Below are 18181 nucleotides of genomic sequence, written 5' to 3' on the forward strand. Positions count from 1 at the left end.
TCCAGATACATAATACCTCCACCTTCTACTATGTATGGCAGGATTAGTTTGACTCCAACGTTAAATCTAGAGACGAGGTCAGATTCTGGATGTGGGTCAAACCACTGTTTGAAAGCAGATACCGTTTCATACAAGCCCACTTAAGGAACTTGACAGACAGGCCTAATAGTTAAGGTTCTGGGCCAGGTCCAAAGCCACAGCTGGCTGCCACGGGCCCGATCATTCACACACCTCTGACCCATAAACACTGCCTCAGTGAACATTACTGTCAGGGGCTGCGATCTGTGTTTAACATTAGTTAACTGGGGGAATAACAGAGAACCAGGGAGTTCATATTTTTGACAGGTTAGTGCCGCAGAAAATCAATCTTTCTCCGGAGAAGCTGTTTTTATTGCTGAGACGGACATTGTTGTCCGCAGATTGCCATGTCAGAGAAGGTTTTAAGGAATGCAGAGCAATGCGTGGGGCTATTGCGATTGGATTTTGCTCAAAGAAGGTATATTTGGAGTGATGTGATATTCACAGCATGTCCCTGAGCGAGAGTCAACCCTATACAGTAGCAGCACCTGGAGCAGCAGCAGAGAGAAAAAAGAGAGAGCTATAGCTTTACAGAGACCCAGACAAAGACAGCAGTCAGTGCCAGACCAGGGCAGTTAAACACAGAGAGTGACCCTTCAACCCATGCACACCCCTGGGAGAGAGAGATCGAGGAAGGCAGGATGGAGAGGGGGGAGGCAGGGCTGTCACAAGGGCTCTTTCTCAAGGTTTACTCTCTTTGGAGGCTGCTGGTGTGCTGAATAAAATGTTCAAGACAAACAGAGAATCATAATTGTTAATTGCATAAACACCAAGGCTTGTTTATTTTGAGTATAAAGGGGTTATTTGTCTGTGCCGTCCCTTCTATTATGATGTAAGTCGCTTTTTAAGCACCGCATCAAACAATTGTCACTTTGGAGAGAGCTAGGAGAAATTAGGAGCAGAGTAAAATAACAAACCAAGTTTAAAAGAATCAAAACAGAGGGTGTTATTGCCTTATAAGAGGGGAGAGATAATTGTTTGACTTCAGTGTTCATGGAGGGCCGTTTAAATCATTAAAACAATTGTCCACCAAAATCCACAAACCCACTCTGAGTTATGACACCTGCGGTCAAACATCCCACTCCAAGCATCACATTGTGCGTTCCTTGTTGTGTTTACATTTCAGTGCGTCACCCGGCCCAAGAGATCCAGTATGAGGTAAACTCAGAGTGAACAGCAATCAGTCTTCAAAGTGAAGAAATAAACTTGTGGCTCCGCACACCTGAAATCACATTTCACTTAGCAGGTACTTCAGATTTTTAAATCCACTTGGAGAATATATGGTCAGTTTATAAAACGTTTATATAGTGCCACTGTTTTTGCTCATCAGCTGCATTGCATTGTATAAAATTTGGATATAATAACTTGGATAATCTTGCAGAGGTTAATGGTGAAAGATGAGGAAAAGACGACTAGAGTTGAGTCATGGCACAGAAATGGCAGTAACTTGATCTTCCTCTGTGACTCTCTCTCTCACTATCTCTCTCTATTCCCAACAAACACACACTAACTTCCACACAAGTAATACGTAATGATTTTGCACTATTTTAAGCATTCACTTCAGCTCTCCCATAACTAATGATGAAGCAACAAACTCGTGTGCCAAGTTTAAGCAGCAGGATTAACCTGATTTTGGTTCAGTTTCTAATAAATTGACAATAAACTGTAACAAACACTAAACTTCAGCTCCAGTGACAGAACGCTGATTATGATTATGAACTGCAGGTGCCTGAGCCCAGTATATGAAATCACATATTAAGCATTGGGCCTCCCTTTTGCACTTTATGGACCCCAGCAGTCACACGAGTTCACGATTCATGCACACACAACAGTGTGGACTGAGGATGTCGAAAGCCCAAAACCACTCAATCAGCTTCGAGTGGACATCTGACATTCCCCAACATACTGTCAGATATCAGGTTACATCACTGGCAAACATTTAGTTATCTCACTCTGATTGACTCTGTACTGCAGAGAAGGCCTGTGAATAAGAATGTGTAATGGGAACAGTCTAATTTTAACTGTATTGTTCCACAGTCAACAGCGCCAGGAGGGCAGTTTGTGGTAAAGTCTTCCATTTTCCATCGGTAAATGATGTAGCTTTAAGAAAAGAGATGCAACTGAAAAAGGGAAACTGAATAGTCTGTGTACACAAGTTAGCAGTTTTCTTACTGACATTAAAGCACATACATCTAATGTGAAACACTGTAGCAATTAACATCTCAGTAACACTGTTTCTCTTTTCCAACAATATTTGACTATCTGTGAAATTAAAAGTGACCTTGTCAACTTTCATACAACCAAGAAATAACTGTCAGTGTGACAGGGTGGAAAAACATTGCTTCTGTACATAAATAAATAATCTCCACAATCTATCAATTACAGTACCACTTAGTATCACCTTTTTTGCCCGTCTTCTTGCGCATCCTCATCTTAGGAAAAGAGGGCCAGGAGTAGTTGAAAGGAGAGTCCGAGTCAGAATCCATGATTTGCTGTCTTCAAGAAAATCTTCATCCAAACAGCTCAAGATGTATGATAAATAAATGAACAGTGCCTCAGTTTACATCCATTTCCCAGTGTCTGAACAGACTGCGGACTAGCTGCAGTGTTCGCTCTCCTTTTTCCAGAGCCCCACTGTAGACACTCTGACACTTCAGGAGTGAGCCAGCATGTTCCCCTGTCTCCCCCAAGCCACCCCTCCCCCTAAAATCCTCCCCTTCCCCCTCAACAACTCTCAAACTCAACCAACTGTCTGACAGAGCCGCAACCGAACCCTGTCTTCTTACTCTGCTCCTTTTCTCAACACTTTTTCCTGTCTTTCCGACTGCTCTTCTCAAATCTGTGCCAAACTTCGGGTCTCTAATTCTTTCTCTGTCACTCGTCTAGCACACACAGTACAGGGGGAGAGGGAGAGAGATCAACACATGCTGACAGGAGCAGGGGGGAGGAGTATATTGACTGCCGGAAAGGGTGACTGAAGGAGGGAGAGAAACAGAAAGAGTTGAACAGTCAAAAGTCTAAAAGTCAAACATAGGAGTTACTTCAGAACATACAGCAAAGACAAACATGAGGACAGACAGCTTAGCGGAGGTGAGTCTCAAGACACGGGAGAAATCATTAACCCTGTATGTTCATGATTGCCATATGCCAGGCTGTGGAGCTGCACACTCCACACACTCCAAGGTATAAACCATGCACCCCCTGATATGCCTGATGCCACGTCGGAGGAGTCCTTCTCGATCACTCCATTCTCCCGGTCTCTTTCTCTATATTTTAGCATGTCAAAGCCAAGCTGAGGGGGAAAGGGGTTCGGAGCGTGGGGGGAGCAGTCTGCCAGGTCAGCAGCCTCACCATGGAGACAGCAGTGAGAGCCGCTGCTGTTTTCTTCTTCCATGGCGCGCCCCCCCCCCCCCCCCTTTTCTCCTTTTGCCAACTTGCAGGAGTACAGTGCTCCGTTTGCAGCAGCAAGTATAAAAGTAAGTTTGGATAGAGGTGGTAAAAATGACAGAAAGGGATGGTAAAGAGGGTTTAAGAGACAAATCTGACAATGGCATTCTGGAAAGGCGCACAAACATGGGTTTATAAATGCACATAAATGAAGGAATGTGATTAAAAAAAAGAGAGAAAAGGGGGACGAGGAGGGTTTTGTAGGCAGAATATATGCAGAGGAGGGAAACAGTGGTACACTGAGACTAAAGAAAGTAGTTTCTGTGTGGGTGAGGGTGTGTGTGTGTGTATGTGTGTGCATGTGGAGGGGTGTTGGCACTGTACTAGTGAACATTAATGCTGCCTTTGTGGGGTCTGTGTGAGGTTTAATCCTTTTTTCCGTTCTCCAATTAGATCCCTCAGCCGGGGTAGGAGACTCTTGTTAGCGTTCCTTGCGTTGCACTCATCGTCTGTTGTCACCCAGCCAAACTATCCATATCATAAATCCCTTCTCTTTTCCTCCTATTACACACACACACACACACACACACACACCTCAATCTCCTCCACTCTCCTCTCCCTGATCTCAACAAGCTGCTGGAAAACTGCCCTGGCAACCCCCATTCAGCCACAAACACCCCCTTTTTTCACTTCCCCATACCCCCTTCAGAGCTCTCTTCCCCACTGCATCTCCCTCTCAAACACAAGAGTGCACACAAACACTGACAACACACACACCGACCTTCTTCCTTTCTTCAGCTGTGGAGAGCAGACCTCCTTGGGATGAAGTGCCATTTGCTGTTTGTTCACTAAAGTCACATTAAAATGCTGACCTGGGAGGATGGGACCCAGGGGCATGGGTGCATGAGTCTGTCTGTTTGTGTGTGTGTGTGTTTAAAGGTATTTGGGGGCAAGTGTGTGTTTTGGGTAGGGTATTTGAATTCAGGGGGCATTAGGAGGGCAGAGTTGGGGGGAAGTGGAGGGGGGCAGAAGGATGGAAGACATGAGAGAGACACTTGTCTTTTTTTAAAGTTTTTAACTATTACACATTGTAAACCTTGTACAACCTGCTGTGGCAATACTGTATTTAATTGCAGGCATGCCAATGAAGTTACAGTAGTATACAGAGGCAGGAAAGAGCTGACATCAAGAAGACAGGGGGAACATGACAGCTAGGCTCAAAATTCCTCATCCCTGCTGAAGCTCTGGCTACAGAATTTCTGTCTGTCTATTTGATGACGCATTAGCTCAGTGATAAAAACAGACTGGAATCGCACTATATGCTTCACTTCTTTGTTAAAAAAAATAAAAACCTGCCGGTCACTTGTTATGCCCGACAGCTTAGGAATATCTAATGAGGAATTGAAATTCCTCAAAGGTCAAATATGCATTGTAATCCAGAGTCATTATTAGTTTGAGCTTTTTATTTTTATTTTAAACATGACATTGAGGGGCAACAGAGGAGAAAATCGGATTTAAGTGACCAGCGTTATTTTTCTGAACCACGAAAACCGACCAATCAAGGTCACAGGCAGGTGGTCAAAGACCAGAAAATGTTAAAATCCTCAACCGGCCAACAAACACACTCACAAATACACATATACACAAAGGGCACAAAATGGCTAAAGCATATAGCATGGAAACAACACCAGCCAAAGGAAGTTCAAATTGCAGATGTCCAGTGCCAAGTGTTATAAAGGCTGAAGCCTCAGCTTGTAACCACAGCATTCTTACACTGAGGCATCAGTCTGCTCTGCAGCAATACAAGCCAATTATTAACCCGCAGGATGTTCCCACTCTCAAATCCTTCCCTTCCCGTCCAGAAGAAGATCAGAGTGAAGCCACCTAAAGGCCACATAGTTAGGATTAATTGATGCCCCCCTATAACAGCTGGCAGGAAAAGGGTGACTCAGGATAGTTCTCTACATGTCGCATTAACAACATTCCTTCTCAGTGCCACAATCACTGTAAACACAGAGTGACAAGATGCCAAAAACTTCAGAGAGAGGGGGGGCAAGAGAAGCCATGGGGGCTGAAATGTGATCTTATAGTCTGTGGGGATGGTAGACAGCCATTGTCGAGGATTAGACGTCCAAGTTCTGTTCAGGAAAGGAAACGTTTCCTGCAGTTGGACTCACTTAATGATTAGAAGCTTGGAAAACTTCCTATGAATATAACGCCACCTAAAACAACAATGATCAGTTTCAGTCTGCACAAAACATGATCTACAGCTGAGGCACCGCAAGCTCTAACATTATAACCATATCTAAAAACAGGCTTCTGAGAAAGTAACCTTGCCTCTGAGGGAAGTTAAAAAATACTTTAAAAATAAAATCTTTACCAGAGTAAGACTGTGATGGATCGTCCTCCTCGTCCTCTTCAGTCAGGCAAAACATCAGCGGCTCCTCATAGTCCTGAAGAAACAGAGAATCTTTCACCAAATAACACGCACATTTCCTCAGTGAGACTTTCTCATCAGGCTACAAGCATACCACAAAAACTAGAGTAGAACTAAGTACAAAAACACAAGTGTTTGGCGAGTGCCTAGGTGTGTGACAGAGAAAGATCAATTAGGTAACCATCTGTATCACATAAAAAAGGTCCTATTGGATGACCGGAGTCATGTGCACACGCCACACCTCTCAAGACATGAAATACACACTTGACCGCTCACAAAGTCGGCTATTCAGTGGCGTGTGCAAGGTGCCAACTCCAACACCTGAACAATAAGAGTGAAACAATGTGGAGCATTGAGGGGCAGTCAGTGCCACTGGTTGATGCAGATGTTCATTGAGATTGAATGGAGCTTTGAGTTTTAAAATTTGAAATTTGATATCCAGGAGCAACACCTGTTGTTGCAAAATAGTTAAAGGCACAAACTTAGTCTTGAATGTTTTGGAAGAACAGGTAACTTATGTTCATATTTGACTCATCTCATCAGCTAAAGCTGTTTAAACACACATGGGTTTTTACAGTATGAGAGTTAAATATATGCTGGTGATATTTTAGTCCATAGCATGTGAAACATTATGCATCAAATACTCACATGTTTTTCTACAGCAGCTCCATTCATATCTGAATACAGTGCTGAAAGAAAAAAAAAAGCATACTCAGATGCAGACATACAGCCGCCATTAAACTTCAAAAGAGGCTAAAGTAAGCACAGATGTTTGTCCGTTTTTTAACGATGTGTACCATGTTAAGTCTTATTTTACATAACATGGGGAGATCTTAACCGTGTAGCCCTGATCTCCTTTCTTTTCATTTAACTACCATGTGCATCCCAGATCAAAGGACACTGTGTATGATTGCTTACCAGAAACAATGCAGCAACGCACAGAAATTAGTGTTTGGGTGGTTTGATACAAAGCCTGGGGTCACGTAAAAATTTAAAGGCATAGGAATGCCACAGAGGTGGCAGTAACCCATAAAGGATAGAGGTTGGGAAAGAAAGTCAGAGACAAAAAAAATACATGAGAGGAGGAGAAACAAACGGCAAAGGCTGAGAAAGGAGTAGATGTGACGTATAGGAAAAGACTAAACAATCTGACAAAGGTCTTTCTGTGCCTCAGTGTGATACCGTAAAACACATTGACTCAAGTCTGATAGAGTGATGCCAGCTGGCTCCACAGCAAGAGGGAGAGAGACAGAGAGACAGAGGATATAAAGAAACAACCTTGCAAAAGAGAATGTTACCTTCCAACTTTCATCCTGAACTAACTTGATTTTCTATTCACATTTTTATTGCACGTCTTAACATATATACCCATGAAAATCTACTGTCACAAGATAGGGCCGTAATGTATGATTATTTCCATCATCAATTATCTGTTGACGGTACATGTTTTGATAATTTTCTGATTAAGCGTTTGTCTGTAAAATGTTATTTCCTGATTCATTTCCTGTCAACCAACTACTTGATAAATGATTATTTAACCCATCATTTAAGTACTACTTATTAACATATAGCGTGCTTGCTCTGCTATTTTGCGCACTATATTAATAAAGTGATTCATACTTTAACTTCAAATTAAAGATTAGAAATGTTTGGTTGCTTGTGATCAACTGACCTTCTTTCACTGTACTGTTCAAATTCACATAAGATACTAGACTTCTTTTTGATTTTATCTTTCGTCTCTTTGCACAGCTTCCTCCACAAAAATCCCCTACTATCATCTCCTTTCCCTACCTTCATTTTTTTTCACAGACTTGCAATACCACAAAACCCCACAGGAGGGCAGCCAAAGTCTATCAATATTGTAGCCTGATTCAAGCCACAGTAGCTATCCTCATAAACCACTAGAACAAAAAATGGCAGACCATTGCAACATAAAAGAGAAGAGTTAAGACTGGATGGTTAACCAGGCCTCTCAAATCCCACAAAACAGATTAGGAAGGGTATGATACCATTCTCCACGTTCTTCACTAAGATGGTCTCCACCCGTTCCCTCCTTAGAGCTTTGAGCTGTGGGACGAAAGGGGATGTTTAGGTAAGAGAATGCTGATATGTGAAATTATACAATTTACAACTGGCTTTATTTTGATGGCACTTCCAGGTGCATTAGTTGCAGTTTAGAAGTGTTCGTGTTTATGAGCAACGTCGCCCAAGAAAAGCCCAATCATTTTGACTGTATAAATTACAGGTTTATTTGAATATCGGATCATAATTGACAGTGTTTTAATCCTGTGTTTACCTACAGTAGCTTTACCAGCACCAGACAACACTGATAACTCAAACTCACCTCTCTAAGGAAGTCCTCATCTCTGAGCCGGTCTCTGAGAAGCAGGATGTCAGCGTGCCGGCTCTCCTCCGAGCTCCACCTCAGGTTCTGTCGGACGGTCAGAGTCAGGTTCCCCGTATCATGACAGAACCTCAGCAAGCGGGACCGGTCTGCCCACACCTGAGACAGACCTGCTGGAGGTGTGGCTAGAGGGTTTGGTGGGCTGCAGCACAACAGGTGGATTAGTTTAATCACAACTTTAAAAAACAAACAAAAAATATTATGGTTGATATTCTTAGAGAACACCGTTTTTACCATTAAAAATGTAGATAGAAAGTCATTAGAATACTCAGTGCAGATGATGGTCTTCTAGTTTTTCAAGCCAAACGGGCCTACGTATAAAGCTGTGCTAATGATTTATGGATCCAGATTGAGCCTGACTGATTGAGCACAAAACATTCCTGAGTTTGACAGGTGATACTAACAGGTGTTTAGCATTTTATGTGTTCATAAAATACACTTCAACCATCATATTTACAGTATTCGAGAGATCTAAAGAATAAAATTTGTGGAGTTTTCATGCTCTCCCCTTGGCTCTATTGGTTTCCTATCACAGTCCAAAGACACGCAAGTTAGGTAAATGGTGACTCTAACTTTGCCCGCAAAGGTGTGAATGTGAGCATGAAATCGTTGTCCGTCTCTATGTGTCAGCTATTTGATTGATTGGCAGTCCAGGGTGTACCCCGCCTCTTGCCCAATGTCAGTTGGGATTGGCCCCCTGCAAATCTCTAAAAAGGATAAGCAGGTATAACTAATGGATGAATGGGGAGATAGCATGTGTAAAACTGGGTGTCTAGCTACATTTGAAGAAAAAGCTTTCCCTTGCCATGTGGAAAAACTCTGCACTGAAAGCATAATGTTACTACAAAACAGTGATTCATTTGCCTGTGTTCCTCCCTGTTGGATCATATAATCTTACTGTGTGAGCAGCTCCAGGAGCTCGGTGCTGCCTGCTGTCTGAGCCAGCTGCAGCGGTGTGACTCCCTCTTCGTTTGGCAGACTGACAGCCATCAGACCCCCCGGCTGACAAAGCAGCAGCTCTGCCAGCCGATACAGACCCCATCGCACAGCCAGGTGGAGGGGAGACTCCCTGAGACTGTGCTCTGGAGATGAGGGGAGAAATATAATAACATAAAAATATATAACTGCAGAGATAAAAGGATGCAGTGGGATCTGAGACAGCAGCTGACTGGAAGAGGTAACAGTAAGATAAGAATGTATATGGTGAAATGTGAGATAAATAGCAGGAAACTAACATGTCAAGAATCTACTCTTGGTAACCACCTCTTCATGAAAATTAACCTAAATGGCAACAATTGATTTCTTCTCTTGCACAGCACTGGATCTCTCTGGTCCACTGACCCACTTTCAAGCAATAAAAGCTTTTCAACAAAGTGGTGACAGCTTCTTATTTCTGTGCCCACCACTCAAGTCAGTTCAACAAGATCTGTATCCAAGTAACTAGCCCGCATTAAATTAGCTGCAGTCAATCAGCTAGTAAGCTTGGAAATGCACTGTTGCATTTTTTAAACTGCAGCATACATTCACCATAATCTTACAGTATTATTATTTAAAGGAAAACAAAGCCTGGTCAAGGGAAATTTGTTAGATCCTCATCAAATTAACTCCCTCTGATTGGACAGCATAATAATAATAATAATAATAATAATAATAATAATAATAATAACACCTCTGTAGTCTAAACCAATTTAGTAAAGCTTATCATAATTATGTTTTGTTTTGACTAGTAATCAAATATCTGGATAAGTGTCTTTTAGTGAAAGTGAGTGTACTGTAACCACTGCTCCTATCTGCTAATGCAGTTTTGTTGTGTTTGGGATGTGTCATCATGATTTTTGTGACTTTCACCCATAACACTGCAGCATTTGTGACTGATTCACCAGCAATTCAGACTTTGACAAAAATAATTCACAATTATAAAAGGCAACTGCAGAAGTGAGTCACATTTAATGTAATAACAATAAGCAGTGTCTGATAGTCACCATTTTCATTATTACATTTTCAAGGCAACTCACAGAGGTACCAAGAGGCCAGAGAGCTGCTGTCTGAACTGACAGTGAATCAGTTGCTAACACTGCAATAATGTGGCAAGAGAGTCACTAGCAAATGGAAACACTGGTCATACGGTCTAGACTGACAACACTGACTGAAGGTCTTTTAATGGGATATTACTTAGCAACAGTAGCACCGCAAACTATAGGCTCAAATATGAAACACAATCAACACCTCTGTCAATATCATAAAAAAACCAGAACTGTCATCACAATTGATATTTGCTGCAGGGGGCTATTTAACTGAAAAGTGTTGTAGGTCAGTTTATTTTGAAAATGATGCAATTTTACAAAGTGGGCTTAATGTGGGAACTTTCAAACTTAACCTAAACTAACTTATTTTATTTCACTTATTTAAAGATTATACTTCTGTTTGCCTTTGTATTGTACTGGGCATTAGAAAATGTTAAAACAATACTGTTATACTAACAATACAAAAGGTTACTTTATAGTACTCAGTTTTATATTCAAAAGGTTTAATTTATAGTACTCAGTTTTTGTATTTGCCCAAGAATAGTCTGCATCCACAACCCATCAGGGTGCAGACCTTTGTGAGCTATAAAGACAGATTTCACCAAATAACACTTTAACCAGCTGTATTAAAAATGTCAATGCTCAATAGTTTATGGCTGCACTCAGTCCAGAGCGAACATAATGATTCCACGCTCAAATGCCGTCTCAGATGTTGTGACAGAACGAGGTTTTGTTAAGTTTTTCCAGTCCCTTTGAAAATGCAGAATGTACTATAAACAAATGGTAAGCACCAAAGGAAAGTAAGGGATTGATAATTCAGTCGTATACAGCATTGGGGGTAGAATAATGTCATAAGCAGTGTTATCAAATTAACTGCAGACATTTAGAGGGAGACGCTGCGATGAAACAGACTGCCGTAACTATGTTAATGCTAAATCTAGTTTGTTATTTATGTAGGTGGCCCTACACAAACACTCGGATCATAGAAACAGATGGTGGCATCTAGTAAACATGCTGGTCAGCACACACACATACGTCCATAAACACACTTGCCCCTTGGATTTATTAAGCTCTGCCTAGGGCGACTTCCAGAGGGAAAGGCTCTATTAACCACATTACATGCTGCTTAATTGGCTTTGATGAATTTAACAGAAGCACACATGTGTCCAGGATCACTTCCGATTTCAGCTCAGTAAGGAGGGAAAATGGGAATGATGGTGGAGAAGAAGAAGGGGGTGGAGGGGAGTTGAAGAGTTCACCTTCCTTGGGTAGCACTGGCTCCAAGTTTCCAGTGCGATGCTGAGAGATGAGGTTATGACAAAACCTGTCAACTATCTCTGCTCACTAACTGCCCACAAGACTTTTTGTTCATGAACTGACACGTAAATAATAAAATAGTATATCCCTTTTTAGACAAAGATGTGCGTCTTTTCTCCCTCTTTTCAATTTCTCCCAATTAAAATGTTCCTAAATCTTCCTCATCTGTCAATTTGCATTGCAAAGTTTTCATCTTTGTATCTATCTAATGTGTACTGTTTTAAACATTTTAGAATTTCAAAATGTTCACAGACACTGTTGTATAATAAAAAACAAATGTGGTGTGTTTTTGAGCAACATATCTTTGCAGGAATGCCTGTTCACCAAGATAAGATGATCCTACTCTCACCGTCTCCACTGTGGCTCCCCAGTACATTCCAGTTTGGAGGGATATCCAGATTGGCCATGGCCAGGGCCACGTGATGATCTATAGCCCAGCGAGAGCTCTCCTGGCCAAGGTTGAAGAGGCTGCTCAGCTCCTTGTGATCTGTGGAGCTCAGGCAATGTCCGTGGATCACCAGGTGCTCCGCTAGGTCCTGAGAATAAAGCAGTCATCAATAAGATACAATCTGTAAGAAATGATGTGCAATGCAAAAAAAAAAACAGCAATTCCAAAACTACTTCTATGCAACTGAGGTGAAATAATTACATCCGACAAGGAGGTCATGTTTGCATAGGATCATATTTGTGTATCTTTCCTACCTGAGCATCATCTTGGACATACTCCAATGAAGCTCCGCCCACCCAGATGAGGGGTGTGGTTTCAGAGCACAGATAGGCCTGGACAGAGACCACCTCAGCCAGGTTATGTCCTAAAGAGGGACACAACATTGCAAAAGCCAGACTTTGCTCAGTGAAGATCTCTTTGTATGGAAAAGAGCAGTTATATACAGTATGAGACCCAGGTATACATCTTTAGATCTAGTTTTATTCTTAATTCTATGATAAGGCACTGGCTGCAACTGCCTTCTCATGCAACAAAAATACAGCAAACTAAATAATTGATCACCTATCTCAAAGGGTTAGGGTTAGTCACTGTTAGCAGTTTCAAATCACTGTAATAAAATGAGCCGGAATTGATGGGCACCTGTGTGCAAAGAAATCTTAAAAATAAGAAGTCTGTCATAAATAAATGAGAACAATTTAAATTGTAGCAAGCCAAAAATATATAACCCGAGTGTGGTTAAAAAATGTTCTCAGATTTTCACTTTGTAAACTGATATAGGCATCTTTTCTTTTTTCGATGGAGAAGGAGACCTGCTTTTAATAGTTCAGCTATTGTAGAGTGCACAAGCCTGCAGGACTGCCTGTCGTCTGTGTCAACCTACACAGAGGCTCAGTAATGTTGACGTATTGTTTATGGAGCCGTTTCCCTCCTGAGAGGAAGCTGATAAGATTCTGTGCCTTTCCAGACCTCAAGTCACAGACTGTGTATGTACGTGTGCGTGTGGTGTGTGTATGCGTGTGTGCGTGCATGAAGATTCAAATAGTGATATACTGTTCAGGAGTATATCACAGACAGCAGTGGAAAACATGGGATTGTCAGGATGCAGTTTAATGTCTGAACATGGTTTTCTAAATACATTCTCCCTTTTTGATAACAGATTACCCCAAAATACTGTACATACAATAACACATCATACAGGCATACACATGAACATACCAGGCACTATAAAGCAGAGCATTACATCACTCTGAGCCATGGTGACATGGACCAGTGTGGATCCTTCCAAAACAACGTAGACCTCTGCATCCTCAGGCACCGAGTCTAAACCCTCCAGCAATGCAAATACCTTTGCCTGGCCCTGAGATAAAGAAAGGTTAGAGAGGTTGAGAGGGGAAATAAAAAAGAAAGCTGCTAGAGAGCAAAACATATTTCTATTCCTAAAGATACAGGCTGATTTTAGAGTAAGTCTCTAGTCTGACGCCGTGTTCTACATTTTTGTAAAGTACACCAAATCCCCTGACAGCATGCCTCTTGAGGGTACAATAACACATTCCCACTCAATAAAAACAGGAATGTAGTGTCTACTGCAAATACCTGCCCTGATCCCAGCAGGCCAGAACACTTTGATGCCGGTGAAACATGCTTTTGGTATTGACATTTTCAATACTACAGAAATATTTCAATCGTTAGCCCAGCCATAGACATATCATGCAAAAGAGTTTTATATATAAAAATCCTTACTGAGCTATTAAAAAATACAAAACTACAAAAAAATACAAACCTGACAGCCGTTCAGAATGAACTTTTCCTTGCACTGTAAGCCAACAATGCAACAGAGGAGGCAATAAAAGGATTGTCGGGATATTGGACCTTTGAAGATAATCTACCTTAAAATATTGAAAGCGGTATTTATTGTTTTTTTGGCCACTTTGGGACAAGTTGTGAATACAACACTTATAAAGTTGATATGGCAAACATGTTGCCTATTTACACATCAAGCAGATACGGAGCAACATAAGCACTCATTTTTATGTTTGTGTCCACCTGATAAATGTAAGTCCAATATTCACTCTAGCTCTGTTTTGTTCTCCACCAACTCCTGAGGGAAATATCTGGCTCTTCAGCAGCTAAATGCTCCTCTATGTTTAACAGCTGGTTGATAACTTTGCCAGTCTGCTGTTTGTTGCTGGGCAGGGATTGTACCATGGGGTTATCAGAGCTTTTCGTGAAAACACTGGGGTTGATGAGAGCCTCAATCAAAAACAATAAAGCTGCAGGCCGTAAAACCAAAACAAAGAGGCTAAAAAGCTTTGTAGAGCTGAGGAGAACTGCAGTGTTGGGTAATAATTATCTGTGAATGTGTAACTATGAGTGACCCCTTTCACACAACACAAACTCATTTAACCCATTATTGATGTATAGTGCAGCTTTAAACATTTCTGTGCCCATGGTGTTGTTTGGTTAACTTTTTACTGTGGATAAATAGCTGCAGTGTGTAAGATATATAATGCAACTGTAACTGAATTTGATAGTTTCAATCCCTCAGAATAAATTAAAAGAAAAAAAAAAAACGCTGTTTTCCACCAACATCCACCAGTCGCAGGGGAAGAAATCTATTGTAGAAGACATCAAGTTGTCCACCTACAGTGGCCTCCATAGACCAGACAGCAATGCAGCCACAAGAAACACTGTGTGGGTTATTCTGGGAAACATATCAAACCACTGACTGAGGCAGTAGAGGAGACAGGTTGAAGAAAAAAAGGTACACTGAAAATTTCAATTATAAGGCTTGACTTGAAATACAATGAACATCACAGATTAGTATTGGATGGTATAAGAGTTTAAGTGTAAGGATGTTTGTTTTTTTGTAGTATCTCTCTCTCCCAATCTACCAACATTAAATCAGCTCAACAGTTGACCTAATTTCTGACGCTATAAAACTGGGAGGCTTTTCTCTTTGCTTCTCTCGCTGTCTCAGAAAGAGACACTGTGAGTAATCCTGCCTCCATGTCCTTCCGTCTCACCTAATTCCCCTTTCAGGTTCACTTATCCATTTCTATATCCCCAGTCGTCTATTTATTGACAGAGAGAGCACCAGGTTAACCACAAATTCTGTAATGTCTACACAGCTTTTCCTCACCTCTGTGTGATTGATCAGATGTTGACCACACATGAATAAACTTTGGTTTTTGACCAAATACCTGCAAAAACTAATTACCATTGAATTCAGCTGTACTTTATGTTTAGTGTCAGTTAGCAAATGTTATCATGCTGACAGGCTAAGATGATGAACATAGTAAACATTCCCTGCTAAACATCAGCATGTGAGAATTGTCATTGTGAGCATCTTGGCAAGCTGATGTTAGAATGTTGCTCCAAGCCTCACAGAGCCACTGGAATGGGCTCTAGAATAGTCTTGTGAAAACACTGGTCAACTTTCTTTCTTCCTGCTTTTAAAATTTAGCTGTTGCATATTTGTGTTCATTTATTTATTTGTGCGCTTCTATCGTAAGCACCAAAGTATCTGAGGAGTAGGTGTTTCATTACATGAAACGGGCAAGATAGTGCGTCTACTTTAAGTTTGGTAACCACAAGTCAAAGGAAAACAGCATTAAAACATGTCAAATTAATAAAGTGTGAGCAATGTATCCCCCCTTTAAACTTCAGAAATGCATTAGCTTTCATTAATGTTTACATAAACTGTTAAGATCCCAAACTGAAACCAATAAAAATGATAGTTTGACCGCAGTCCTGCAGTGTTTGACTAAATCTTAACCTCATAGACAACAGATTTATTCAAAGGTTTAACACGACCAGAGATATCACAAGGCAAACTGATAGAAAATACAAGTTCCTTTCCAACTCTGAGTAAGTAAACAAAAAAAACATCACTGTGAATGAATCACAGAGTTACTGATTTGCTAGTTATACAGACAAATGCCAGGCTGCTATTGCCGTTGTGCTGATGGATAAGGTTACGGTTTTCTTATCCAAATATGATTCAGTGCTCAAATAGTCCAACAGCAAAACCCAAAGATGTTGCATTCAAAGTCCAAAACATCAGTCTCCTGTCACCATGGTGCCCTCATCCTATCTAGAGCCAAATCTCAATTTAAAAAAACTTGTACAAACAGTAACATTAGTGACGTTAGTGAACTTGATCAAATTACATGTACTGTATTGATGCATGAACAGAAAACACCTGTATCCTTTTAGATACACTTGATGTATTTTCATTACACATAATGGTTTGGTCATGAGCATGACATCTCCGCCACAGACTTTTGGTTCTTATAAATGAGGCTACCGATCCCTCACTGCATTCCAAACTCAATTTGCAGAGATTTTCCTAAGGGATAAATAACTCGACATTAATTGGAGAACTCAAACTTGACTGCAAACTGGAGCACATACTCACATACAGAGGCACTTTCCTCCTGCTCAGCTCCATCTGCACAGCAACTGCAGGCAAAGATGGACATTAAACAGACATTTGAGACTAAAAATGAAAACACACCAGTAGCCACGTGACTCCTCATTACTTTTTTGGTTATTTCGGTTATTCTGCCTGCTCCTCTGATCCTAGAGATTATCCAACCTAATCCGTGCCTAGCAGAGTCAGAGGTTCTCCGATGAGACAGGATCATCTTTTGATCTCAAGTATTTAAATAATGATTTTAATGATGATGCTTTCTACCTTGGAGTGGAGACAATATCAGAACACCAAGTGTGTGTGTGTGTGTGTGTGTGTGTGTGTGTGTGTGTGTGTGTGTGTGAGAGAGAGAGAGAGAGAGAGAGAGCTAAAGTAGGAAATCGATTGAGTTTCAGAGCTGCAGGGTTTAGATCTGTTCTTTATCAATGGCCACTTCCTAAATTGGACACAACAGTAAGGTCTTTACATAACCATTTTTAAGATATTGTTTCCTGTGCAGTCACATTATACGTTTCATTTACATTCATAATCCAAATATTAATATATATAATTAATATAAGTGATCAAAGGCAAAGCATGACAAAATCAAGAGGAGAGGACTTTTGTAAGTGTGCTAGTTTTAGGACAGAAAAACTGCTCATAAGAGTTGGGGTATTAATGGCACTAGATTGCATTTTTATTGTTAAATATTACAGTCTAGCTTTAGGAACATTTGTGCTTTTTTTAATAATTAAAATTAACTGAACTCATACTTCGTGACCTATTTAGCTGCAGAATAAATTTGAGGCTTTTTACAGGGCTACATTTTACCATTTGACCAGGGTTGACACGTTAGCAAACTGTCAATAATATCATAGGAAACAGACACGTTGAAAAAGTCAAGAGCTAGTACAAAAAGGTTAATGATTATTGACGAACCTACCTTAACAGGAGCTCAAACTCCGGCAGAAGAAACCTGACAGTCCGCTTAAATTTAGCAAAAAAGAGCACCTAACTCGCATACATCATCCTTCTTTTGCTAACTGCTAATTCAAGTGTCAGTCTTAAAGCTACAAGTTGAGAAATGGCGTTCAGTCGGTGCCACTGCTGTTTCCAGGGTGAGCTGCAGCCCCTACTGACCCACAGCATCCTCTTCTCTGTCACTGTTGATGCTTTCTGTCTTCCGCTTGCTCAAATGCAAATTCCTCCATGTGAAAGTTAACCGTTTCTTTGAGGTTACAGCGACATCCAGTGGAGGGGGATACAACTTCATCATCATCATCCCTACATCTTGAAATCTGTTTTATCAGAGACTTGAGCCGATTTGAACACAATTATGATTAGACAGTTTCAATATTACAAAGATTTATTTTTATCTGGTTATAAAACATTTGCCAATGCCAAATATTATGAAAACACAAAGTAGACATTAACAGTTAAATCATTCAAACACACAAGCATGCGCGCACAGACACACACCACATTTACTTTGGAAAGTGTAATGACAATACTTCCAATAAAAACAACCTCACTTCACATTCACACAACCAGAGATTCTTCATACAGTAAATGCATGTTCTATGTGTTGCCTGTTGTGTTTACAGTCACGCAGAGTTAAAACACCAGAGTGAGCCCATGGGTTTGTAAGTCTCTTAAAACCTGTACCAAAATGTTT

At 40.9% G+C, this 18181-nt stretch overlaps 1 protein-coding gene across 8 annotated transcripts in view; it reads right to left on the bottom strand.

The window, feature by feature from the left end:
• Window positions 1-17678, bottom strand: part of LOC116054243 (rho guanine nucleotide exchange factor 28-like) — a 41257-nt gene extending 23579 nt beyond the window's left edge. For 6 of the 8 annotated variants that reach the window (XM_031305693.2, XM_031305688.2, XM_035998927.1 and 3 more), the window contains exons 1-10: window positions 17450-17678; window positions 16513-16556; window positions 13311-13452; window positions 12350-12459; window positions 11997-12183; window positions 9205-9388; window positions 8247-8448; window positions 7912-7969; window positions 6551-6591; window positions 5846-5918 (exon numbers count right to left, since the gene is read on the bottom strand). In XM_031305693.2, the coding sequence (XP_031161553.1) occupies window positions 5846-5918; window positions 6551-6591; window positions 7912-7969; window positions 8247-8448; window positions 9205-9388; window positions 11997-12183; window positions 12350-12459; window positions 13311-13452; window positions 16513-16545 (1030 nt within the window). In that variant the 5' untranslated portion in view covers window positions 16546-16556; window positions 17450-17678. Of the gene's footprint in view, window positions 1-2479; window positions 2759-5845; window positions 5919-6550; window positions 6592-7911; window positions 7970-8246; window positions 8449-9204; window positions 9389-11996; window positions 12184-12349; window positions 12460-13310; window positions 13453-16512; window positions 16557-17449 lie in introns of those variants that run through there. The other 2 variants (XM_035998929.1, XM_035998928.1) reach the window with 1 other exon arrangement.
• Window positions 17679-18181: the final 503 nt, after the last annotated feature.

Source organism: Sander lucioperca, chromosome 2, assembly GCF_008315115.2.
Source record: "Sander lucioperca isolate FBNREF2018 chromosome 2, SLUC_FBN_1.2, whole genome shotgun sequence".
In the NCBI taxonomy this organism is placed as follows: Eukaryota; Metazoa; Chordata; class Actinopteri; order Perciformes; family Percidae; genus Sander; species Sander lucioperca.